Source organism: Bison bison, unplaced genomic scaffold, assembly GCF_000754665.1.
Source record: "Bison bison bison isolate TAMUID 2011002044 unplaced genomic scaffold, Bison_UMD1.0 scf7180017864181, whole genome shotgun sequence".
Taxonomy (NCBI): domain Eukaryota; kingdom Metazoa; phylum Chordata; class Mammalia; order Artiodactyla; family Bovidae; genus Bison; species Bison bison.
Genome location: NW_011494753.1, coordinates 2,276,147 through 2,301,035, shown reverse-complemented (window position 1 = coordinate 2,301,035; position 24,889 = coordinate 2,276,147). Strand labels below are relative to the sequence as shown.

General features: G+C 44.8%; 2 protein-coding genes across 4 annotated transcripts in view; both read right to left on the bottom strand.

Moving 5' to 3' along the window:
* The window catches only part of FAN1 (FANCD2/FANCI-associated nuclease 1), a 30,159-nt gene extending 14,097 nt beyond the window's left edge, over positions 1 to 16,062 (bottom strand). For 2 of the 3 annotated variants that reach the window (XM_010843253.1, XM_010843251.1), the window contains exons 1-8: positions 15,933 to 16,062; positions 13,914 to 15,461; positions 11,550 to 11,690; positions 10,949 to 11,150; positions 7,027 to 7,260; positions 5,368 to 5,499; positions 2,676 to 2,784; positions 1,601 to 1,720 (exon numbers count right to left, since the gene is read on the bottom strand). In XM_010843253.1, the coding sequence (XP_010841555.1) occupies positions 1,601 to 1,720; positions 2,676 to 2,784; positions 5,368 to 5,499; positions 7,027 to 7,260; positions 10,949 to 11,150; positions 11,550 to 11,690; positions 13,914 to 15,168 (2,193 nt within the window). In that variant the 5' untranslated portion in view covers positions 15,169 to 15,461; positions 15,933 to 16,062. Of the gene's footprint in view, positions 1 to 1,600; positions 1,721 to 2,675; positions 2,785 to 5,367; positions 5,500 to 7,026; positions 7,261 to 10,948; positions 11,151 to 11,549; positions 11,691 to 13,913; positions 15,462 to 15,919 lie in introns of all 3 variants that reach the window. The other variant, XM_010843252.1, reaches the window with a different exon arrangement.
* A 3,183-nt stretch (positions 16,063 to 19,245) lies between these two features.
* The window catches only part of MPHOSPH10 (M-phase phosphoprotein 10 (U3 small nucleolar ribonucleoprotein)), a 13,401-nt gene continuing 7,757 nt past the window's right edge, over positions 19,246 to 24,889 (bottom strand). The window contains exons 6-9 of the mRNA XM_010843249.1: positions 21,762 to 21,842; positions 21,155 to 21,262; positions 19,874 to 20,104; positions 19,246 to 19,491 (exon numbers count right to left, since the gene is read on the bottom strand). Coding sequence (XP_010841551.1) covers positions 19,342 to 19,491; positions 19,874 to 20,104; positions 21,155 to 21,262; positions 21,762 to 21,842 — 570 coding nt within the window. The 3' untranslated portion in view covers positions 19,246 to 19,341. The remainder of the gene's footprint in view (positions 19,492 to 19,873; positions 20,105 to 21,154; positions 21,263 to 21,761; positions 21,843 to 24,889) is intronic.

Sequence of the window (24,889 nt, the reverse complement as noted above, 5' to 3'; positions counted from 1 at the left end):
CTGAGGCAAAGGTGTGGGGCAGGAGCAGTCATGTTCCCAACACCACGTCCTGGTCACACGTGTGGACACACTGCCTCAGGAGACAGAGGAGACTGGGGATAGAGACCTGGGGTAGGGATGCTCGGGGCCCCAAGGGGTGCTCAGGCCAACTGCAAAATTATATGTGGATTTTTGACCATGTGGGGGTGGGGGGGTGGTCAGAACCTCTAACCTCTGAGTTAGTCTAGGGTCAGCTATATAATTAATGCCACTGAACTATATACCTAGAGGTGATTAAAATGGCAAGGTTTTTTTTTGTTGTTGTTATATATAATTACTGCAATAAATAAAAAGTAACAAGAACAAAAAAGCCCAGAAGTCAGTGAAGATCAGACCATCAGAGTGTAGCGGCCCAGAGGAATCCAGCAGAGAGAATGAGGCCCTGCTGGCTGCCCTGCAGCCCTAACGGAGCCGGGCTGGCTGTAGGGAGGGGTAGCCTTGGGCTCAGCCTGGCCAGACTGACTGCTGGGTAACTGCGGACATGAGCCTCTGCTAGGCTGGCTGTTGCCTGCCCTGGAAACTGACATACAGAGGGAAGGAATGGTGACAAAATCACAGGTTATGAGTGGCCAGGAAGACCTCTAGGAAAAGGCTAAAAAAAAAAACAACGCTCTATCAACGTCAAAAATAACCTCTGAGCATTAATGAATAGTCCTCTCAGCAGACCTGAATGACGGGAAAGTCTATAAACTCCTCTGAAGTTTTATTTCAGGGAGAGAGAGAGGCAGTGTGCACACGCCCTCTGTCCACACTAGGTGGGGGCCAGCAGGGGCCTCTCCTGACGCTGGGCAGGGAGCACCATGCCCACCTCCAGGAGAAGAACAGTTTTCTCTGGCTCGAAACACTTGAGGGGACAAGGCGCCTTTTAGTTTCAGGGAGTAAATGGAGCGTGTCATCGTCCAGGCCCAGAGTCAACTTTTCCAACCCTCTATCACTGGATTCATGTGACCTGCCACTAGAAGAATAAAAGCTCCCAGGGCAGCAGTGCCCTCCGCTGGACAGAGACACGGGGTAAGTGGGACAGGGGACCACAGGCGGCCACACAGAGGGCTACAGTTGCTGCCTCGTGAGGCCCTGCCCTGCTGGCCACAGTGGCTGGCAGCCGACAGTGTTCTCAGACTCAAAGTCCCTACCAGAGAGGGAGCGCCCAGACGGGATGGTGGCCACCCTGTAGAGCCAGACGCCACGTCTTCACCCGTCTTTCTACCAGGAGGCCCTGGGCAGTGAGTGAGTAAAATCACTGTTTCCAAACCAGAGAGCGCACCTGTGTGAGGTGAGGGACACCTAACTCTCCAGCTCCTGACATGATCCACCTGCTGAACCCACGGTCACCCTGTGCTCACACCCCTATTTGTGGGGTTGGCAGAACACAGAGAAAGAGGGATATGTAAGAAATCAATGCTTTAAATCAACTATAGTCCAATATAAAATATAAACTTAAAAAGAAAGAAAGAAATCAACGCCCTAACAACATTTAGACTCTTAAGGTATTAACAGTTTGCTTTACTGTTTAAATGTATGCGAAGCTGAAGAAAGGTTGGTGGCCCTAGCAGCTACGTACCGGCTCCAGGCGCTTCAGGTGCTGGTGTAAGTTAAGGGCCAGCCGGTCCCACCACCGGCCCCTGCTGTCGGAACAGTACACGTCCTGGGACAACAGATTTTCAAGCTCCTTCACGGCTTCCTACACCAGCAACAAGAAGGGAAGTGCATTAGACTCCTGCACGCTAAGGCCGCTGTTACACTGAGTTGCCAGGAAAACTGGCAAAGGATATCAGCATCCTTGGCACTCTAAAATAAGGCCCAGGACCTGGGACTGCCAGGAGGGGGCCCTGGGACATCCCCCGAGAGTGGCCTGAGCTCCAGAGGCACGCCCACTTCTCAGCAGGGCCCCTGCCACCTCATGTGGATGCAGCTGTGACACCGCATGGCACTCTCTGTGCACCAGGTCAGCAGCACAGGCCACACGGGGCCAGGCTCTAGGCAGGAGCAGCAGCTGGGCTGCAGGTCCACATGCTCCTGGGAACCCAGCTGGCCACACGGCCAAAGGTGCGAGGAATCGGGGAGGGGGCTGGACAGGTATGAGGCAGGGTCTCCACCCAAAGACCCCACCTCAACAGGCGGACTTTGTGGTCCATGTTCATAGCTCATGTCTCATGCTCATCTTTTGTGGTTCCTGAATCTCTTTGAAGAATCTAATGATTCTCCTGAGAAAAATGCACAAACCCCAGAGATGCACCTGCAGGTACACAGACTGCTGAAGCCAGTCCCACGGAGCTGCCCAGGGTCCATGGACCCAGGTGAGGAAGCCCAGCTCTAGCACAGCCTCTTTGTAAGACACTGAGTTTCAATACAGAAGTGTCTGCACAGCAGAAGCTGAGCCCAGCAACCTCACAGCTCTGAGTATGAGCAGGGGCATGACCAGAGCCCTCACTCCTGATTGTAGGTTATTTCCAGACTTAGGTTGTAGGTTACTGTCCGTGACTGCTGTCCTGGGAACTTGAGCAGAGGTGAGGCTTTCACCTCAGGGATGTGGGGAGACCCTCCCCATCACACAGGGGCTCTGACAGCAGCTCAGTTCAGCAGACCACATTGGTGGGAGAAGTCAAGAGCCAGGGGCAGAGGGCTGGTGCACTCACCTCGTACAGGTGAAGTCTCTGCAGTATTTCAACGTTTCGGGACAAAATCCTCGTGTAAACCCACCCAACAGTAAAACACCGGAGGAAGAGTGGTAAATTCTCGTGGTACCTAAAACGAAGATGTCCACCAGCAGTTTAGTGGTTTGGTGTGTTTACTGTAAGACAATCCTAAGAGGTGATTTAGAAAAGGCAGAGGAACCAGAGATCAAATTGCCAACATCCGTTGGACCATAGAAAAAGCAAGGGAATTCCAGAAAAACATCTACTTTTGCTTCATTGACTACACTTTTGCTACATTGACTGTGTGGATCACAACAAACTGTGGAAAATTCTTAATAGATGGGAATACCAGACCACCTTACCTGCCTCTTGAGAAATCTGTATGCAGGTCAAGAAGCAACAGTTAGAACCAGATGTGGAACAACAGACTAGTTCCAAATTGTGAAAGGAGTATGTCAAGCCTGTATATTGTCACCCTGCTTATTTAACTTATATGCAGAGTACATCATGTGAAATGCTGGGCTGGATGAAGCAGAAGTTGGAATCAAGACTGCCAGGAGAAATATCAATAACCTCAGATACACAGATGACATCACCCTTATGGCAGAAAGTGAAGAAGAACTAAAGAACCTCTTGATGAAACTGAAAGAGGAGAGTGAAAAAGTTGGCTTAAAGCTCAACATTGAAAGAACGAAGATCATGGCATCTGGTTCCATCACTTCATGGCAAATAGATGGGGAAACAATGGAAACAGTGAGAGACTTTATTTTCTTGGGTTCCAAAACCACTGCAGATGGTGACTGCAGCCATGAAATTAAAGGACGCTTGCTCTTTGGAAGAAAAGCTATGACCAACCTAGGCAGCATATTGAAAAGCAGAGATGTTACTTTCCCAACAAAGGTCTGTCTAGTCAAAGCTATGGTTCTTCCAGTAGTCATGTGTGGGTGTGAGAGTTGGATCATAAAGAAAGCTGAGTGCTGAAGATTCAATGCTTTTGAACTGTGGTGTTGGAGAAGACTCTTGAGAGTCCCTTGGACTGCAAGGAGATCCAACCAGTCAATCTTAAAGGAAATCAGTCCTGAATATTCATCGGAAGGACTGATGCTGAAGCTGAAGCTCCAATACTTTGGCCACCTGATAGGAAGAACTGACACAGTGGAAAAGACCCTGATGCTGCGCAAGATTGAAAGCAAAAGGAGAAGGGGACAACAGAGACTGAGATGGTTGGATGGCATCGCTGACTCAATGGACATGAGTTTGAGCAAGCTCCTGGAGCTGGTGATGGACAGGGAAGCCTGGTGTGCTGCAGTCCATGGGGTTGCAAAGAGTCAGACACGGTTAAGCGACTGAACTGAACTGAACTGAAGAGGTGACAAAGCAGACTGAATTTCTTTCTTCTAAGAAGATACATTCTGAACACTGCCTGTCGTGTGCAGTTTTTTACACCACAAATATATGTTCTCATGGCCACCTGCTTGAAGTCACCAGATGGCAATGTGAAATGAGAGCCAGAGGTCAGCAGACGCCAGCCCCTAGGCCAGACTCAGGGCCTCCACCTGATTTTAATACAAGTCCAGTGTGGTTTCCATGTTTATAAATAGCTAAAAGAAGTCAAAAGGAGAAAAACCGTGTGGCACGTAAAAATTACAAGAAACACACATTTTGGTGTCGGAGAACACACCTGCACTGGGCCAGTCCTGCCCATTCACTGGCAGAGCCTGACCGCTGCCCCACTGGGCCTCCACGCAAGAGGCTACTGACCTCTGTCTTACAGGAACCCAACTTCCCGGCCATGAGGTCTTATCTTTTTTTTTAAACCAAGAAAATCATCCATTAACTTGTTTTAACCATTTGTTTTCCTGTTTAGTCTGAGAAATGTTTACACATTTGCCCAATTACTTAAGAAAATCCCCCAGGGTCCATGCACATCACAGGCTAACACTCATTGTACACACTAGTTGTCTGCTTCCTACAAAGGCCTGTAAGTAAATGCCTCACTCTATCTAAATTACTCCCAAACAAAACACAGAGAAAATATTCAGTTGTTTTTCTTAACAGTAAAGCCTATTTTCTTAGCTATGGTTTTTAAGTTTGTATTACTTCTGTGTAGACTTTTGTCCTAAATGTTTTTCTGAAAGAGATATCCAATACTACTAATTTTTCTTATCACTTTGTACTAAGGAAGGAAAAAGTTTCTTAACCCTATGAAACACGTTGAACATTTATTAAACCAAAAAGAATGAAGGATCATGTGCTGTGTACTCTGAACTCTTGAAGTAAATGTTCAATTTAATTTTCTTTTTTTTTTTTTTTAAGGTATGATTCATTTTCTTGTTCAAAACAACAGCTCCTGGAATTTCCACCAGAAGACAGCTTCTGTCCTGCGGCCAGGCTTCCCCCAGGGTTGTAATTCAGCTGACCAAACCCCAGATGGGCCAGTGCCCCTGCAGGTGGCAAGCCATTGTCTGCCACAGACAGACCGGGGGTATAAAAATCACCCCAAACTTTCAGACACTCCCTGCTACTCACCCAATACTTTTGACTCCATGCAAAGTGAGGAGGAAGTTCAACTACACACGCTGGCCTCACCACGGAACAAAAGGAGCATGTTCCTCATGAAAAAGATGATCTTACGCAGTTAGAACAACTAGGTCAGTCGGTAACCCTCACAGGCACCAGAGAACCACCTCACCTCAGGGACGGGTGGTCTTTCAGTCCATCCCAGTCCTGCTTTGCACACCGAGCGAGCTCCCTAGCCTCCTCCCAGGCCCCGCTGGCCATCGCCGTGGAGATGTCATTCAGCGTGTGCGCGGCCACCGCATACCTGAGGGGGGACAGGCGGGAAACCACGACATTCAGGTTTCAGGGCGGGATGAGCACTGACGTACAGAACCTCACATCCCCACATCCCACCCAACACATTCAGATCTGCTTTTGAAAACACAAGGGTTACGTTTTATCTCAGGATTCATTTGACTATTACTCCACGAATAGCCTAGAAGTGTTCATACAGGCCTCCCAGCCAGAAAGATGAAGACACACAACCTTACCATCACATCACATGTCCCATTACATGATGCAACACTGACCAGCTCTTCCTTCCTGACCTCTGGTGCCTACTCACTCAGTCATCCATTCAACAATCTGGGAGCAACTATGACAACATGTAACCAATCTCAGGATTATACGGAAGTGTAGGTTTGGTCATTTACTCACTAAGTCAGAGATGGCCAGAGGGATACTGCCCAAGCTAAGAGAATTATTTGGGATTTTCAAAAACAACTTCAGGGACAGTATCTGGGAGATGGCGATGCTGAAATGTTCTGAACTTATGTAACTGAAGACAGACAGCTTCTCGGCGTGTCTTTAGATATCAAAACAAAGACATGGGCCCCATAGTTCTGTAACACCGAGTGCACAGTCACTGTGCTCTGGACTCACCCTTGAGAGAAAAGCACACTCTAGCACTGTGTGCAGAAACTGTCAAATAAGCGAAAAACAGAATCCTCTAAGTGTAAAGATTTGCTCATACACGCTTCCATCTAGCTCTCTTTTAATACTCAACTGGACAGCTCTAAGGCAATGAAAAGTGGAATTGGAGAAAACATTCTAATTAGAAGATCTGACTGAAAAAGTTATTCCTACTGAATACAAATAAGATATTGACCTTCCTAATAACTAAGGCAAAATGGGCTAAAATCAGTTTATATTGACTCTATTTTGATCCAATCATTTCAATAGCTTATTTTTTAAAGCACATACTAGACAACACTTAAACATCTTTCCTAAAATCAAATATCAGAAACCATTTCAGCTAACTTTGAATCATAAACCTGCAACATCTATGCAATTTTTTTTTTAATCAAAATCCACTTTTGCTTAGCACTGGCTAAATCCATGGATCAAGACAGATTCATGAAAACTTCTATTGTCTGCATGATTCTGGTATATGGTCCACAAGTTAGTTATTAGCTTTATTTTAAGCATCATTACCAGGAAGATATTCAGCCTTGTTCATGCCAACAACATACTCACAAGGCAGGTTTGTTCAAATGTCTATATTTAAAAAATGCTCCCCCTGCTAAAGCTATTTGGGAATATAAACCAGGGGAAAACTGTGTAGCTCTAACTCAAAACTCATGAGTTTTGGCAGCCTTAATCAAACTGCATTTCTACATTCTCCTCACAGTCCTAGAAAAGTATACAAGTGAGTAAAAAACTAAACAGGAAGCAAAAACTTAAAAAATGGTTTTGAGCAATGTTTCTCTTGTGGATGGCAAAAAACAATAATAGATCCTTCTGCATAAATTTAAAAATACACAGATGTTACAGTGAGCAACCACTCTCTTACCTAATGAGATCATCCCTGTCCTGGAAGATCGGGGTCTTTCGATTGACGGTGTACCTGGGGAACTCCAAGCGGCCCAGGTTGACCAGCAGCACAGTGGAGAGCTGACCCTGGCCCCCACAGGCGGCCTCCTCATCTTCCACCATGTCGCTCAATGAGAAGAGCAGCAGGGCCCGGGAAAATACCGCCCGAGGGCCTCGAGAGACTCTCAGGGAACGTCCCGCCACATCTTTAGCTCTGAAAAATACACAGTATAGAAGAGACTTGCTGGTGTGTAAGCATTTGGACATCAGATTTTATAGATTATTTCAAGCTAAACAGCATTCATTATTCCAAGCCTGAAGCAAACCTCTGGCCTCTGGCTGTGTGATGTTAAAGCATTAGTTAACCTCTCTGGAGCTCAGAGCCCCACCTTGGAACACGGTGAAGATTCAATGAAATTAAACCTGCAGACGACTTCACATAGTGTTTGCCTCAATAAAAGAGCAGGGTAAGGTTTACGCTGGTCCCAAACACGTGAAATACCAGAGAAACACAAAGTGTTACCTGTTTGACATTAGCAACTCTCAATTCTTGACTCCAGGGACAATTTAGATTAAATAACAGATATTTATTTATTTAAAATAACTTGATTTATTTATGGCAGTGCTGGGTCTTTGTTGCTGTGTGCAGGCTTTTCTCTAGTGGCAGCAAGTGGGCACTACACTCTAGTTGTGCTGCGCAGGCTTCTCATTACAGTGGTTTCTCTTGTTGCAGGGCACAGGCTCTAGGGTGAGTGGGCTCAGTAGTTGCAGCTCCTGGGCTCTAGAGCACAGGCTCAATAGTTGTGGCACACAGGCTTAGTTGCCGGCAGCATGTGGGATCCTCCCAGACCAGGGATTGAAACCACATCTCCTACATTGGCAGATGGATTCTTTACCACTGAGCCACCAGGGAAGCCCCACAGGTATTTATTTAGAATGTCATTATCAAAGGCTCTTGGTCAGGCAGCAGGTCACAATCAAGGCTTTCTGGCTCTAACAACCTGGACACCATGCACAACAGGGTTTCTCTATTGACATCTGGGCCGTGAATTCTTTTCTGGGGGCTGAGGTAGGGGCAAGGTGCCCATTCTGTGCATTAGATGATGCTCAGCTGTGTTCCTAGCCTCTACTCACTAAATGTCAGTGGCACCTACTACTCACCTCAGTCACAACAAGAATGCCTCCAGATGATGCCAGGCATGCCTGGAGGTCAAGGTCCCCCAGTGAGAGCTGGAGTCTAGTGGAGGACCTCACCCTTCCTAACCAGCCCAGAAGCTATGAAACCAAAAACTAAGCTGGCTCCCTGGGGTGTCCAGAGATCAATGCCCCCAGCACAGTTTCAAAGACACAGGGATAGGGTTCCCACCTCACCACCATCTACATGAGGACCACACAGCCACAGAGCCTGACAGCACCCCCAGCCTTCCACCCCACGCAGAGTCTCGAGCATGTCCAGTGGACTGGGACTCCAAGTTGCAGAAGGAAACATTCAGTGTGACTAAACACATAGCCACTATCCAGAAGGATTCAGAGAGTGCAAATAAGGATGCTTTTTCTGCAGAGGAAGGTAACCAGGTATTACCTTCATGTGGAGCCATCAGAGACTCAGGTTCCACTCCTGGGCTCCACAGCTTAATGAAGAAATAAAGGACACTGTCCGTCAATAGACAAAGTGATAAAGGTGTGCTATGTAATGGAGTATTAGCCATAAAAAAAGAATTCTTCCATTTTTAACAATGTGGAGGGATCTAGAGAGTTTTACCCTTAGTAAAACAAGTCAAAGACAAATACTACATGTTATCACTTCTTTGTGGACTCTCAAAAACAAAACAAATGAATGTATATAACAAAAGAGAAATAAATTCACAGCTAGAAAAAATAAACTAGTGGTTATCAGCACGGAGAAGGAAGCAAGGAGAGGTGACACAGATAGAAGAGTAAGAGAGATGAACTACCCTATATGAAATAGATAAGCAACAAGGACATACTGCACAGCACAGGGAAATACAGTCATCATTTTGTAATAAACTTGAAGGGAGTATAATCTGTACAAATACTGAATCACTATGCTGCACAGCTGAAACTAATATGTCAACTATACTTCAATTAAAAAAGCTTTTAAAGGATAGTGATTTTAGTAAAAAACTAAAATAGTCTTAACGGGCTTCCCTGGTGGCTCAGTGGTTAAGAATCCGCCTGCCAATGAAGGAGACACAGGTTTGATCCCTGCTCCAGGAAGATCCTACATGCCACCGAGCAGCTAAGCCCATCCGCCATTAACTGAGCCTGTGCTCTAGAGCCTGGGAGCTGCAACTACTGAAGCCCGTGCTCCACAGCAAGAGAAGCCACTGCAATGAGGAGCCCTCACATCACAATCAGAGCAGCCCTGCTCACCGCAGCTGGAGAGAAGTCTGCACAGCAGTGAAGACCCAGCACAGCCGAAAATAAATAAATAAATAAAGTTATATATATTAAAAAATAGTCCTAAGATTCTCATTTTTCTATAATTCTCATGTCAGTGATAAAAAATGTTCATCTTAATTCTTCCATTTCTGTTCCTACATGCTCAGTGCTTACACTAAGAAACAGCTAATTTAGTATTCACTTACTTTTTAAAATATTATATACATGAATACCATGAAATACTTAAGAAATAAAATTAGAGACTTAGAAGACATTTAACCACAGGGATGAGGATCTTATACCCATAAGTCAATTAACTATAAATACATAATCTAGTTAAATACTTATGGAAAATCTACAGTATAAACTTTTTGAAGTGTTGACAGTCACATTTTTCTTAATAATGTATGCCTTATTTATACCTGTGTTTTACTAAGATTAATATTTGTAGTATCTTCCCAATAAGGATGGGCTCTTGGCACGTTAACAGCTCAAAGTTACACACATACACACATATTATATAAAATAACAATGATGTTGCTTTAAACTGTTTGCCAAAAGCATTATCTCATCTCATTTTCAACAACTCTGAAAAATGGATTCCCAGACTAAGGTTGATATAGTTATACTTTAGAAATAACATGGGCATAAGAAATAAATTCTGAGATTTTTATGATCTTTCCCAACCTGAAACTGTTCAGGAGCTTTTATAAGGACAAAAGAAACCATCCACAGCTTCTGGTAAATTTTTATGTTTCAACTCAAGAGAAATTGCATATTATTGCTGACAGATTATGTTTCAATAAAAAGTCTACTGAAATTAAAATTTGGCTGGACAGTTCATGTTTAACTCTTGTTAAGGAGAGTAGTTAAAACTGCATTTTTCTTGAGTAATAAAATACTAGAATATGCCAAGGGCCCAGTGCCTCTAACCTCTTGCCTCTTGGTTTTTCTTGTCCTTGAAATCAGTGTGGTATGACAAGAATTACAAAAGCTAACCCAAGAAAGAATCCAGACCTGATCATTAAGGTTCTCTGCCTTTTCAGTCTGGCAGCAATTGAAAAACAATCACAATCTGGAAACACGTACCATCCGTTTTAAGACCTTAATATGTGCTGTGTGTGTGTGTGTGTGTGTGTGTGTGTGTTAGTCGTTCAGTCATGTCCAGCTCTTTGTGACCCCCATGGACTGTAGCCTGCAGGCTCCTCTACCATGGAATTCTCCAGGTATGAATACCAGAGTGATTTGCCACTTCTTTTTCCAGAGGATCTTCCTGACCCAGGGATGGAACCCAGGCCTCTTGCATTGCAGGCAGATTCTTTACCACTGAGCCACTACAGAAGCCCAACCAACAACTCAAATGTTCTTACTGTAACAAGTTCCTTCGCTGTTCACCTGAAACTACCACAACATTGTTAACTGACCACACCCCAATGCAAAATGTTTTTGGTGTTAATAAATAAATAAATAAAATGATTTTTAAAAAAGAGCCACAAAACCTTTTCAGGATCACTGCGCCAATGCCAGGCTGGTTCCGGCCCCAAGTACAGACTGAAGGCTGCTTGGCTAATCTGAGGAACGCGTCCACCAGCTGCTGCTTCTGCCCATGGGCACTCGCCAGGTGGAAGGTCTTTGCCAGGGCTTTCAGTTCTGGAGCAGAAAGAAGCTCCAGCACCTCAGGGAGCTCCTGCAACTCAGATTCTGAAATATTAAAAAAAAAAAAAAAAGTACTTTAAATAAGTTTATTATTTTCCAGTTTTTATTGATACTTTAAGAAGAAAAACTTATTTGTTGTCCTAAGATTAACAACTCAATTTAGGGATTTCCCTGGTGGTTCAGTGGTTAACTCTGAGCTCCCAGTGCAGGTGGCCTGGGTTTGATCCCTCATCAGGGAACAAAGATCTTACATGCCACAACAAAGACCCAACACAGCCAAATAAATTTTTTAAAAAACAACCAAAAAAAACAATTTAAAAGATGCACACACAGTCACTATTTCTCAGGCACCAATCAGGAGATGACATGAAACTAGCACCACCCTCATTTTCCAGAAACTCCCTTCACCGTGTTTCCACTTTGGTTCCCCTGGACAAACCGTACCTGTCTGCAGGAAGCCTGCATGTGTCAGCTCTCCAACCACAGGGGTTAAGTCAGCAGAGATCTCTTCATAGTCCAGTTTGTTCACCTTAATCCAGCTGAATTTACGTTGAAAAAGTCTTACGTATAACTTCTGACCATTGGCTGTGACAAAGTTAAGATCATCAGTGAAAAACATTCTATTTCTTCTCGAAAACCACATACGCTATTACTCCCTTTTGTAAACCAAAGTGAGTAAAACATGCTGTTACAAATACACATAGGCTGACTCAACTGATCTTCCAAGAGTATCATTTTCTTCCTTTGGAAGACAGAACTTATTTCAAATACAAAGTCCCATAGGAATGTCTCCTTGGCCTGCGTGCAGGACAGGAGGAGCAAGAGGACACACAGCCTTTGTGACAGTCTTTGGAAGTAAGGCTCCCTCTTCTCTTCTGTTATGAAAAGTGGGAGTGAGGGCCAGTAACACCATCCTCCCAAAGCCAGTGAAAAGATTAAAGAGATGAGTGTATAAACCATTCCAAGTTGGTAATAATAACTAGCCATTTAAAAACCTAAAGGACTTCCTTGGTGGTCCAGTGGTTAAGAATCTGCCCATCCACTGCAGGGTCCCTAGTCAAGGAACTAAGATCCCACATGCTTGTGTGGTACGGCCAAAATTAAATAAATAAAATTAAACACAGAAATAATACCATCTATTTAAATATATATATATCTTAAAAAATAATAAAAAATAAAAGTGTAAGATCCAGGCTCCCCACTTTCTAACCAACATTTCTAGTCCCTCAAGAGAAACACACCCTGCCCCCCTCACTGAGAGTTCCAGTTATTCTGTTCTCTGCTTTTGGTTTCATATGCAATATTCTATTTTAGGCTGAAAATCATCTAAAAAGGATTTTTCAAAAAAAGTCTGGCTTTGGTAGAATGGCCATTTCTAACTCAGTGATCTCCACCAAGCTATTTAATTAACCTGGTCTCAAGTTTTCCTATTACCCAAATTATCTTTCAGTTTCCAACTCTAGAGTGGTCTTGGGACGTCCCTGGCCATCCAGTGGTTAGGAATCTGCTCTCCCAATGCAGGAGGCACTGATTCCATCTTTAGTCAGGGAACTAAGATCCTGTATGCTGCATGGTATGGCCAAAAATTTAGAAAATAAAATGATACGACCTTATTTATTAAATTTTCTACAGTTATTTCCCTTTTCTCTTGAAAGAGGCAAAATCGATTCACAGTAGCTATTTTCACAACAGAGACACTAAAGATGATTCTCTGTGGAGGGCAGCCCGTAAGAATCTGCAGAGCTTACACTAGGAAACTGTTCCTACTTCTCAATCACACCACAGCCTAGGGTTACTAACTACTTCAATAAACACTCGTACACCAACCAAAGATCTGTGACCACCCTGGACACAAGAGTCGATGGGGTGTCACTCACACAAGCAGGGCCACAGTTACACTGTGAACGTAAAACTGAATTTCTTCTTTTACCCGTTATTGGTAACGTTCAGGATTTCTTTTTTGTAACTGGACAGGGAGTCAGACCTACTACTATTACTAGTGGTCAGCATGGCCCCCAAGGAAGCTTTTCCTGCTTGAGAGGGACTCATGTGCACATAGCCATCAAGGTCCTTTGGATGAGCAGCTGATGGCGGGTGGAGATGGGGCAGGGGGGAGTGCGGAGCTCTTGCTCTAAACCTGTGCTATTTGCTTTGAGCCACATAGCTGGCTGCCAAGGAATTTACGTATGTTTTTAAATGTACCAATTTATAAAATTAAAAAAGCAAAAAAATTAATGTACCAATTTAGCTTGAAAGCTACCATTTCCTGCAAACCTTTACTTTAAAAGGCAGAGTCCAGGCAACTAAAATGTTATTGGAGAAAAAATATATGCCTCAGTATCCCTTGGTTTGTTCATTTGCCTGTATTTTATTTTCATTTTTGAGGAAATGGCCCGCAAAAACAACAAATCCACCAAATACAGCAGCAAGCTTGATTACATGCCTGAAATGCAAGGTATGCTTTTCTAAGTCACACTATTCTTTTCCCTCTAATCTGGGAAACGCTGTTTTACAACCATCAAATATACATATAAATGACAAACAACTGCTTCCATTACAAGCCAAGTACAGTTTATAAGGATGACAGTGCAGAAGCAGGCATCACCTGGCCCCAAATCTTATCTCTTTTTAAAGGCACATTGTTGTTGAGCTGAACACCATCACTGGCTCTGAGTCCCCTGAGTACTCCCAGGGGGCTCCCCAAACCACTATTCCTCAGTGTCATCAGGTTTCTGCCTATCACATCCCAGACCAACTCAGGGCAGCAAATGGCAAACAAAGCCTCGAAAGCAAACAGGCTCAAGATACCTGATAACTGATGAAATTTAGTTACAATGCCCTTTTCATGTTCATCAAAGAGCATCCTGTCTTCTTCATTCTCGAACACGGCTTTCAGTACCACCAGGAAACTCCGAAGGTAGTAAGGATGGTCTGGCAGTTCGGGACTTGTGACCCAGGACACATCACAGCTTGACCTCTTCTCCAAAGGCATCTGATGAGTGATTTCATCCTCTAAGCCACTGTCAGGTTCTGAAGGAAGAGTTTGGCTGTTGGTCTGTATAGAAGCACCAAGTGTGGAACTCGGAGGTTTTGCCTCCCGATGTGAGCCCTGATTTGTCACTTCTGAAACAATAGTCATTTTCACCTCTTCAGAATGACCTGTCTCACATTTTTCAGTAACTTCACCATCTACTCCTTTGATACTCTCCTGCTTCGCAAGATGGTCCTCAGAAGCAGGCTTTCTATGCCCGAGAATTAAATCTGATGAAAACAACAGAGGCGCATCACCTGTGCAGGTGGGGGTTAGGGCTGATTGGTCACATTCCTGGGCAGCTGTCTGGCCTTCAGCTTCCTCCACCTTAGTGCCTTCCACTGTATGTGCTGGAGCACTCAGCTCCTCCTGAGAATCACCAGTAAACACATTCTCCTTTTGAGAGCTGTTCTCCAAAAGTGGATCCTGGCCCTCCACCTCCAAATGCTGATCAACCAGGCTCTTAACCCTTGTGCATGAGGACCTCTGTAGACTCTGATTAGTGAACTCCTCATTCTGATTCAGGGATCTTTTAGCCTTTATGTATCTTCTGGACAATTTAGAGGACAGGCTTCCCAGAGAAATGACTTTCACATTATGATGTCTCAGCTCGTCTTGATTTCTGCACACCGAGTCACCTTTACTTTTAAAGTAGGGGCTGGTCTGCTGTTTTTTGCCCATTTTTGCTGAATCACTTTGGCCAGGGGTTAAATTTATCGTTGATGGTGACGACCTCTCCGGCGTTATATCTTCTAAGGCAATATTGGTCAAATCTATGGTGGGCACGTTTGAACTTAAGCTGACGTGCCTGGGGCCACCTGGAGTCACGTCATCGTGGTCAGCACACATTTCATCAAGGTGCCGGTTCAGGTCATATCTTGGCACCATCTTACTACAAACAGGGCAGGCAAGTTTAGCAGGGGGTGCATTGTTAAAAAACGAAATAATAGAGTTAGATTCATTTTTTTTAGTTTTGCTGCTTGATAAACTTGTACGAGGCCTTTTTTTGGAGGATTTGCCTACAGACATCATGAGTATTGTTAGGAAAGCTGGGTGGGGACTTCCCTGGTGTCCAGTGGTTTGGATTCTGTACTTGCACTGCAAGGGGCCCAGGTTCGATCCCTGGTCTGGGAACTGGGAGCCCCTGCATGCCCCAATGGGCAGCCAAGGAAAAAAAAAAAGCAAAGTTGAGTGTTTGTTTCAAGTAGTAAAACACAAAGTAAGACCTGGGAAAGATACCAGTGGTTTACTTTTACTTCCCTGATTCGAAATCATAAAAAATGGGATCCTATTGGACTTCATTTTATTCATTTAGTTTCTTCTTCCTATGAAACAAAACATGTGGATTAAGAACATATTTATGAATTCAACAACAGAGGCGAGAAACGATCAACGATAGTATCTCACGGGATGGGGCCTTGAATAGATTCTGGCCTTGGAAAGAAAAGCCCAAGGCCATCCTCTGGCTGTCCATGCGACCCCAAGGTGTCCCTCAGCCGCGGGGATAAGTTCTAAGACTCCTCTGTAAGATCTAAATCAGCCACCCTAAAAAGGGACATCTAACTACGCGAGGTCTTCGTTTAAAAACGCCGCACGAGTAACTTCTCCGGGGCAGAGCACGCCTATCCCTACCGCACAGGCCTGTAATGAGAAGGGCCGCCGGGAGTCGCGGGCATCTGTCCACCCTCCGCCCCGCCTCCCCGCGATCCCGCAGCTCCGGCCGCCGAACCTCCTGAGGCTAAAGCTCTGCCAGGCCAGCCCTCCCCTGGGATCGTGTGCGCACCTGGGATACGCAACTGGGAGGTGCACCTGGGGCTCCGCCGCCAGCCCTGCAGCCCTCCTCCCTCCCTCCCTTCTGTCTCCTGCCGGCGCCAGCAGCCAACGCTCCTCTTACAGCCCGCAACCCAGGCCCTACAGCCACGCGCCTCCTACGGGTTACGCGCGCCAGGCATTCCCTGCCGATTCCCGAGGGCTCGGCCGTCACAGACTAGGCCAGCGGAGGTTCGAGCAATCAATCGGCCTTCCCTCTCACCTTCAAGGCATCCAACGGTTCAGGGAGGCTGAGCCAGAGGAGGTCCGCCCTCCTGTCTTTCACAACCTGGCGGAGGCGGGCGGGCTGGAAGGTGGGTAAATTGCTGTTCTTAGAGCATGCGGTGACCTAGGAAGCCGCCTCCTGGGAGGAAACACAGGCGAAGAGTCCACTTGGCCAGCAAGCGTGTGCTGAGGTTCCTGGAAGAGATGCTGTTTGCTGCCGGATGCAAGAGATGCCAAAACCTCAGGAGCACAGGAGTCCAGGGCCATACCACCTTGAACTGAACGCACCCCATCTAATCAAGAGCAAAATAGTAGATCAACAAGGACTTACTGTGTAGCACGGGGAACTATATTTAATATCTTGAGATACCCTACAATACACGAACACACATATATCTGTATCTATAAATCACTTTGCTCTTCACCTGAAATATTGTAAATCAACTATACTTCAATTAAAAAAGGTAAAAGAATAAATGTATTGATAGGTAATAGGGAATGGTGAGTTTGCATATTTTTTACATTAAAATGTAGTTTGTAAATGTAGTTCTTCTTTGTCCTAATAGTTTAATATAATGAGATTACTTAATTTAACATAATGGCTATGTGTAACAACAACAAAATTACTGAAAGTTTATCAGCCAGCCCTTGAGTGCAGATATCCTTATGGCAGAAAGTGAAGAAGAACTAAAGAGCCTCTTGATGAAAGTGAAAGAGGAGAGTGAAAAAGTTGGCTTAAAGCTCAACATTCAGAAAACTAAGATCATGGCATCCGGTCCCATCAATTCATGGCAAATAGATGGGGAAACAGTGGCTGACTTTATTTTGGGGGGCTCCAAAATTACTGCAGATGGTGATTGCAGCCATGAAATTAAAAGACGCTTACTCCTTGGAAGGAAAGTTATGACCAACCTAGACAGCATATTAAAAAGTAGAGACATTGCCAACAAAGGTCCGTCTAGTCAAGGCTATGCTTTTTCCAGAAGTCGTGTATGGATGTGAGAGTTGGACTGTGAAGAAAGCTGAGCGCCGAACTGTTTTTGAACTGCTTTTGAAGTGTGGTGTTGGAGAAGACTCTTGAGAGTCCCTTGGACTGCAAGGAGATCCAACCAGTCCATCCTAAAGGAGATCAGTCCTGGGTGTTCATTGGAAGGACTGATGATGAAGCCGAAACTCAAGTACTTTGGCCATCTGATGCGAAGAGCTGACTCATTTGAAAAGACCCTGATGCTGGGAAAGATTGAGGGCAGGAGAAGGGGACAACAGAGGATGAGATGGTTGGATGGCATCACTGACTCAATGGACATGGGTTTGGGTAGACTCTGGCAGTTGGTAATAGACAGGGAGGTCTGGCGTGCTGCGATTTATGGGGTCGCAAAGAGTCGGACACAACTGAGTGACTGAACTGAACTGAACTGAGTGCTGATATCAGCTGGTTCCAATACCCCAAGGGACCCAAATGGAAACTTTCTGAGGATGGGGTGCCTGTCTGTGGTCCCTTACCACTGCCTACAGCAGCAGCCAGCACTGTGTGATTACTCCATAAATGTGTGCTGAATGAATGCATGAATAAATGTACAAAGAGAAAAGGGACTTGAACAGGGAATTCACTGACAAATTGAATGGCATTGAGTGCCAACCTCATGCCTGGTAAAGTCCTTGGTGCTGTGAACAGAACAAAGAATGCAGAAATGAGGGGGGGGGGGGAAATCCTGCCTTTGTGGCAAATACATTCTGATGAAGGAAGATAGGGAAAAAACAAAAATATACATAAATTAGAGTTTAAAAGGCAAGTACAGATTAAATGAAATTCCTGTTTTCTGGCAAGATGAGAAAAATTTAAACATGTCTTTCCCAGTTTGGGCTTCTGCATTAGTGTTGTGTGTTCTGTATCAGCATTAATCAGACCTCCTTTTTAATCTTATCAAGGGTCACAAGTCCTTAGGAGATAAGCTTCCTTTTCAATCATGATGGTCCATGACCCACTTCCCTCTCATTCATAAATCTAGATGTGTAAACTGTCAATAATACAGCATTTAATGTACAGATCTGTGTCTCAAACCCGTATGTAATTATGCCTTGACCTCTAACAGGCAACAGTTGTCAGAGGGGAAGGAGGCAGGAATTCCCTCTTTAGTGCAGCTTTTCCTACCAGGAAGGAGACCAAGAGTAAACCTCCCATAAATTCCCTCTCTGGGGGCATTTTATGGCTATGAAGATGGGAAGACCCCTGGCAGCTGAATTTGCAAACATTATCACAAACTTATCTCCCATTTGTTCTTCTAGACACCTACCTGCTTTTCTTTTCCCTGACAAGTTAGGTGTATAAATCTCTAACCATTTACCCAGCTGCTTCTTTTGTAAAACTACAATACATGAATACTTTCTCCTGTTAATCTGTCTTCTATTGACAGTTTAATTCACAGCCCTCAGGGATTAAACCTACGAGGGTAAAGTTTTTCCTCTACAGCAAAAACTCTAGATGGCTCTTTCAAGAGGTTTAGTCATGAAGAGCAGAGAGGAGAGGCAGAACTGAGGTTAAGAGTGTTGTTACTAAATAAATGCTGGAGAGGGTATGGAGAAAATGGAACCCTCCTACACTGCTCATTGCTGCGTCAGCATCAGCTTTGTTCTCATTCTCTACTTCCAAAAGGGTCATGTGAGGCCCTAACAGATGAAAGACAGTCTTCCTTGGATAGGAGGTCAAGACAGGGAGCAGCATGGTGGTCATGGAAGGCTCCAGTGGCCACCGGTCTGCCCTCCCAACACACTCACTTCTCTCCTAGCCACATCACTGGCCTCCTCCCACCTGAATGGGGATGGGACTCCCCAGCCTTCACAAGCCTCTGCTCACGCAACATGAGATCACTTCCCAAGGAGAAGGATGTAAGATACATTCATGGAAACCCCACTGTCCTGTGGAAGGATGGCAGGGCAGTGGGAGAAAACCAAGGCCCCCTCAAGACACGTGAGGACCTCTGCTGTGGGTAGCTGGCTGTGACATGGTGCTGGACAGAGAGGTCCCCCCACACACCCAGAGGAAGGCTTGCTATTCTCAAACATCTGTAGTCTGTGTGAAGAAAAGTTCTCAAAAATTTTATTACAAAACTGAACCATGACAGAATATAAGCTTACACATGTAAATAGTATTTACATTATATGCAAAATATATTACAGCTTTAATTTATGAACCGATATATCCTGGTTTTTCTTCTTTTTCTTCTCGGTTTTCTTTGCATTGCTGATTTGCATTTTCACTTGATCTTGTAATTTAGAAAAGAATGCCTGAGATGATTTTAAGGCTTTGTCTTTACCTTCATCCTGCAATTAGAAATAACATAAGGTCATGCTGTAAGGTATTATGCTTAAAGATGAACAAAAACAAATGACTACAACAGGGCATCACAGTGTAAATGTGGAAAAGAACTAGACAGAATTATGAGAGCCTGCGCCAATTAGAGCAGAAGTATTATACACATTTTATACGACTACAGTGGTCTCACAACGTCAGGTGACCATGAGCCCCTGCACTTGAAATCCAAGGTTTGGGCTGTAACACAGCCAGTGCCCACAGAGGCCTCTTCCCTCCCCTCCCATCCCTTTCCCTCTGTGGGTGAGCTTGGTCACTAGATGCCCAGGTCACCTAAAGTGTGCCACTGGCCCTGTATTCAAGCCCCCTGACACCTCTCCTCCCCGTCCTCACCTTTAGCAGAGAGGCTTTTCCTGTTTTGGTCAGCTGTTTCAGCTTCTCAGAGGCTACTGCTTTGGTGTATCTCCCTGCCTGGTCTGGGTTATTCTTTTCAAGAAGTCTTCTCCGCTTTTCTTTCTCCTTTATTTTCAAATGCTTTTGATATTTCTTTTTCCTCCTTTCTCGTTTCTTGTCTGTAGCTGTTTTCTCAGCAGCTGTTTTTATATCTCCAGCTTTATTTTTCTCCTATTGAAAAACCACCAACAACACACTCATTAATCTAATCTAATGACTTCGGAAACTGTAAGAGAAGCAACTGCATGAACTGTGGCCCACGTGTGAGAAGCAGCCTGACCCGACCCAGGCTGAGGGGCTCTGACCACTCAGCAATGTAAGACCTGGGAAGCACTATAAGACCCGGGAAGCACTGTAAGACCCGGGAAGCACTGTAAGACCCGCGACGTGTGCTCTGCATACTCCTTCACAAAGGTGGCCTGGAGAGCATGGGTGTCAGCCTTCCCCTCTTGGAGAAGCAGGCAGACCCCATCCTGGGTTCCAGGGACCTGCCTACGGCTGCCCAGCTCTGAGCCGTTGAGGGCAGGAAATCTAGCTGGTGAAGGTCCACTTCCTCCCTTTTCTCCTCTACTCCAGCCCAGCCTAGGGTAGAAGGCAGAGGCTCTGAAGGGTGGGTGTGGGTGGAGCAAAGCAAGTAAGCACAAAAATGGAGGGCTCTGCTGCCAGGCTGCTGGGGAGATGAGGCCCTGCCAGACATCAGTCCACCTGGCAGAAACCATCACCCCCGCGCCAGGTGAGGGCTCCCAAGTACACAAGGCAGGGGTGTCCTGTGTGTGGTGGGTATGTCTAGCTCTTCCTAGACCCACACACTCTGTTCTAGACCATGGTTCCAGGACTGATAAGCCTCACATGGATACAACAAAAGGGGGAAATGCTAATATCAAAGCACTGCTAAATACATGCAGTTTGTTTCAAGTCTAACATCTTAGCTAACATCTAACAACCTCAAACTTCTAATATTCAACCTGAATTATAACAAGATACCGATGCTAGATATTTGTAATCAGCATTTACAATATTTCTCAAACCTACATCTCATAATAATACATGATTATAGAAAACTCGTATTTGAATATTCTATAATATTACTAATTTGATTATAGGTGGGAACTGCTGAGATATGTCAGAATAAACACTACAAGCTCAAAGAAAACTATTTAAATGGAGATCTGACTATAAACGACCAATTTATAAACAGACACTTCGACACTGGCTTCTTACCTTGACCTCCTCTGGGGCCAGGAGGGCTGCGTCACTGACACTCACGGGGGCAACCTCCTCCATGGTGACAGCAGGCAGATTTGATACCACTTTAATTTCTGGAACAGGCTAGAAAAGAGACAACATGTTTGACAGGAAGTCAGAAGTGGTCCTCATGTAAAACACTTAAATCGTGAACCTAAAGAAGTATAACATACTTCACGGAGATTATTTAAAATGTGAGATGTGAGGTCTGTTGGCTGAGCTAGTGGACATGAAGGATCTAACCCGACAGGTAGCAGGCACTGATGAATGCCAGGTACAGACACCACCCACACCCCCAAGTCCATCACACAGTGAAAACACAACCAGAGACCAGACAGGGAGAAGGGTGGGAGAGGAAGAGAGCCTGTGGCTAAGACTGAGGGTCTGGTAGGGACCGCCAAGGAGATGGAAGTCAGACTGGACCAGCTGGGGGGGTCCAGATCCGTCCTGGGACCAGACACGAGCCTTCCCCATGGGAGGCCCAACCTGTGGTTCATGGGAAACCCTGCAGGTGTGCATCTGAACCCAAACAAACAGCCAGTCTCTCATCTGTCATCTACTCCCTGAGATGTCACACACTTACTGGCTTGGGGATGAAGTGGAAGTTTGAGAGCGCATCCAACTTTAAGAAGAGGGAGTCCATCATCTTCTGGATTTCTACATGCTCTGGATTTTCTTCCTCTGCTGTTTTTTGCTGAGGAAATCAGTTCAACATCATCAGACTAAAGCGGCGACACAGGACAGAACACTCAAGGCATCACCAGTTTCTCATCGTCAGGCTTCAGCTCCAAAGACACTTCTCAAGGTAAGGTCACTGTTGCAACCGAACTGCTAACATTTAGAACTTACAATTTTGTGCCCTTAATAGTTAGGCATTGTTGGTGGGAATGTAAAATGGTGCAATCACAGTAGGAAGATGTCTGGCTGTGCCTCCAAAAGTTAAACAGAGCATCACCATAGGACCTGGCAGCCCCACGTTTATGTATATGCCCAAAAGAATTAAAGGAGGTACTCATACACTTATTTAAGTACATATACATGTATGTCCACGGACACACTATTCACGAAAGGCAGAAACAGCCCAAATACTCATCAACTGTTGAAACTGGATCCATAAATTGTGGCACACATACAACAGAGTATTATTCAGCTGTAATAACTGCTGGAAAGTTAATAATTAGCTGTGAGAGTACCAGGGGACCAAGAGTGACTGCAAACCACCCCTAGCCAGTGATACTCCATGGGAGCACTACAGCCCTTCTGCTCTTACAGCCACGCTGCCTCACACTACACAATGTCACCCCAGCTCAGGACTTCTGTCTCTCACACCTCTCAAGCAGTAGGTAGAACCCACAGAACTCGTTCTCTACATCTCCTCCCTGAATGGCAATGGCTTTGCCATAGTGGCCTCCTCACCTGGTTGAGTTTGATGTACTCCTGTTCGTAAATTTCAGCAAGGCTCAATTTACTCTTTTCGTGGTCCAGTGTTAAACGCTTTTTATACTCAAATGCATCCTCTTTAGGCTTTTCTTTGCGTACGACATCATCCCAAGCCTGAAACAGGAAAGGCACATGGAACATAAATTGACTGACAAAATCTGTAACTTCTTTCTAGGGTCCCTTAGGCCTCTTCCTCTGGAATACCGATTATCATTACAGAGTAAGCAAACTGCAGCCAAAAGAAAGGCGTTTTCTCAAAGCAGAGAGTGCATCACTCAAGTGTCCTTTTTTGTTTTAAATGCTGGTTACCAATTTGAATTCCACAGCTCCCCATGGTGGTTTGTCCAACAGTCAAGAGTTTGCTTCATTTCAAAGGAAAAGATCCTCTGTGTATCATACCCATCCCTCAAACCCTTCCTATTTTAAGCATACACATCTTACAAAGTCATCTCTTGCTATACATGCCTCATGCCCAAATTTTACTCTAAGTTTACAAAATAAGATCAGTTTTTAAACAAAAACTCTTTGGTAGGTTTTACACACTTGAAACCTAGACCCTTCATATGTCACACTAGACACGGTGCCTGGACCAAGGGTCCTGGGTGTGAGCATGTCAAGCCCGACCCCAGTCACCCTCCAGAGCTTCATCCCACACCACACGAAAGGTTAGCAAGGATGGGAGGTTGCGGGGGATGGCAGGGGCTCTGGCTACTTTGTTCTCCTCAGGAAGGACACCCTTCTTTCTGGGGTGCTAGCAAGGACAGTATCTCATACAACAAAGGTCAAGGATACCTTTGAGGTAGACTTAGGGCTTTTAAACAAAAACTTGATAGGAACAAATATTCTAGGAAAAGAGAGTGCTATTCCTACTCCCAAAATATTCTATTTCTAAAAATGTCAGTGAACTTTGAATTAAGTTAAATTTCATTCTTACTGACCTGATCTTTTATCCTCTGCTTAATGATATCCTCTAGTTGGAGAGTGGTTTCCTCTGTGATCACAGGTGCTAAAGGATACAGAACGTGTACTGTTAGGTAGATAGAAATGAACCCATAGTTTTGTGAATTCTTGGGCCACCCCACACCTCCCGTATCAGAAATGGGGGAAAGGGACACTAATGTGTGTGTTAGCTAACCTTTCTGCAATTGCTCCCTGCAATTTGAGAACCACAAAGCTACAAAGTACACACAGTGATAAGTGCTAACACTTTTAACCTGTGCACCTGGGGATGCACTCCTTTTTGCACTAAATACAATGAAAATTCATTCTGACGTAATGGGTACAAGAAAGAATTCAATGAGATGGTCAAAGATTTTGGCTGGAGTGACAATTTAATCACTGGACAGTAACAGCAGGCACTGTAAACAGATCAGCAGCAGGACTCTAATTATGGGTGACACATTCGGCATTACCAGTACAGTAGTAATTCTTGGATGGATCAGTGGCGTTGTGGCTGTACAGGAGAATGTTCTAGTTCTCAGAAAATAGTAAAAGTACTCGGGACCAAAGTGTCATGATCCTGGGTACTTACTTTCAAATGACTCGGGGGGAAAAAAGCACACACACACACAGCCACACATGAACAGGGGGAGAAAGCAAACACGGCCAAAGGTTAACAATCGGCAGACCCAGGAGAATGGCACACATTTGTCCACCGTACTAGTTTTCAACTTTTCTGTATGTTTGCAAGTTTTTAAAATAAAAAGTTTGGGGGGAAGAAATATTACTCCTAATCTATGAAAACCACCGAAAAGGGTACGTGAACACCCGTGGAAGCCCAGTGGGCACACGCACCCATGCGCACGGCATGGTCGAAGTGCAGGGTCTCTTCCAGGAGGCTGTTCTCGGGCCGCTTCTGCGCTGTCACTTCTCCTTGAAGCTGCCAAGGTTTCTTCTCCAACAACTCTTTTTCCAAAGACGCAATTTTTTCATTCATCTGAGCAAGAGACAGAAAGAGTTACCACACGTTTGGAAATAGAATTAAGACATACAGGTGAGTAAAAGCAACTAATACTTTTACTAGGGGGAGAGCAAGAAATGCATTGTTCCTGAATAAAATCCCGCTTTGTCTTTGCATGTTTTTAAGGATGGCAGTTGTGACTTCTACTCCTATCTGGAGGTAGGATAAGGAGCTGTAAATGACCTCTTTCCCGCACTCGTTTGAAATGTTATGTTTACTATTTACTCACTTCTCCCAGAAGCATTTGGGTGTATTTCTGGGCTCTGTTCTAGTGAAACTGACCTATTTTATTTATTCACAAACCACTATCA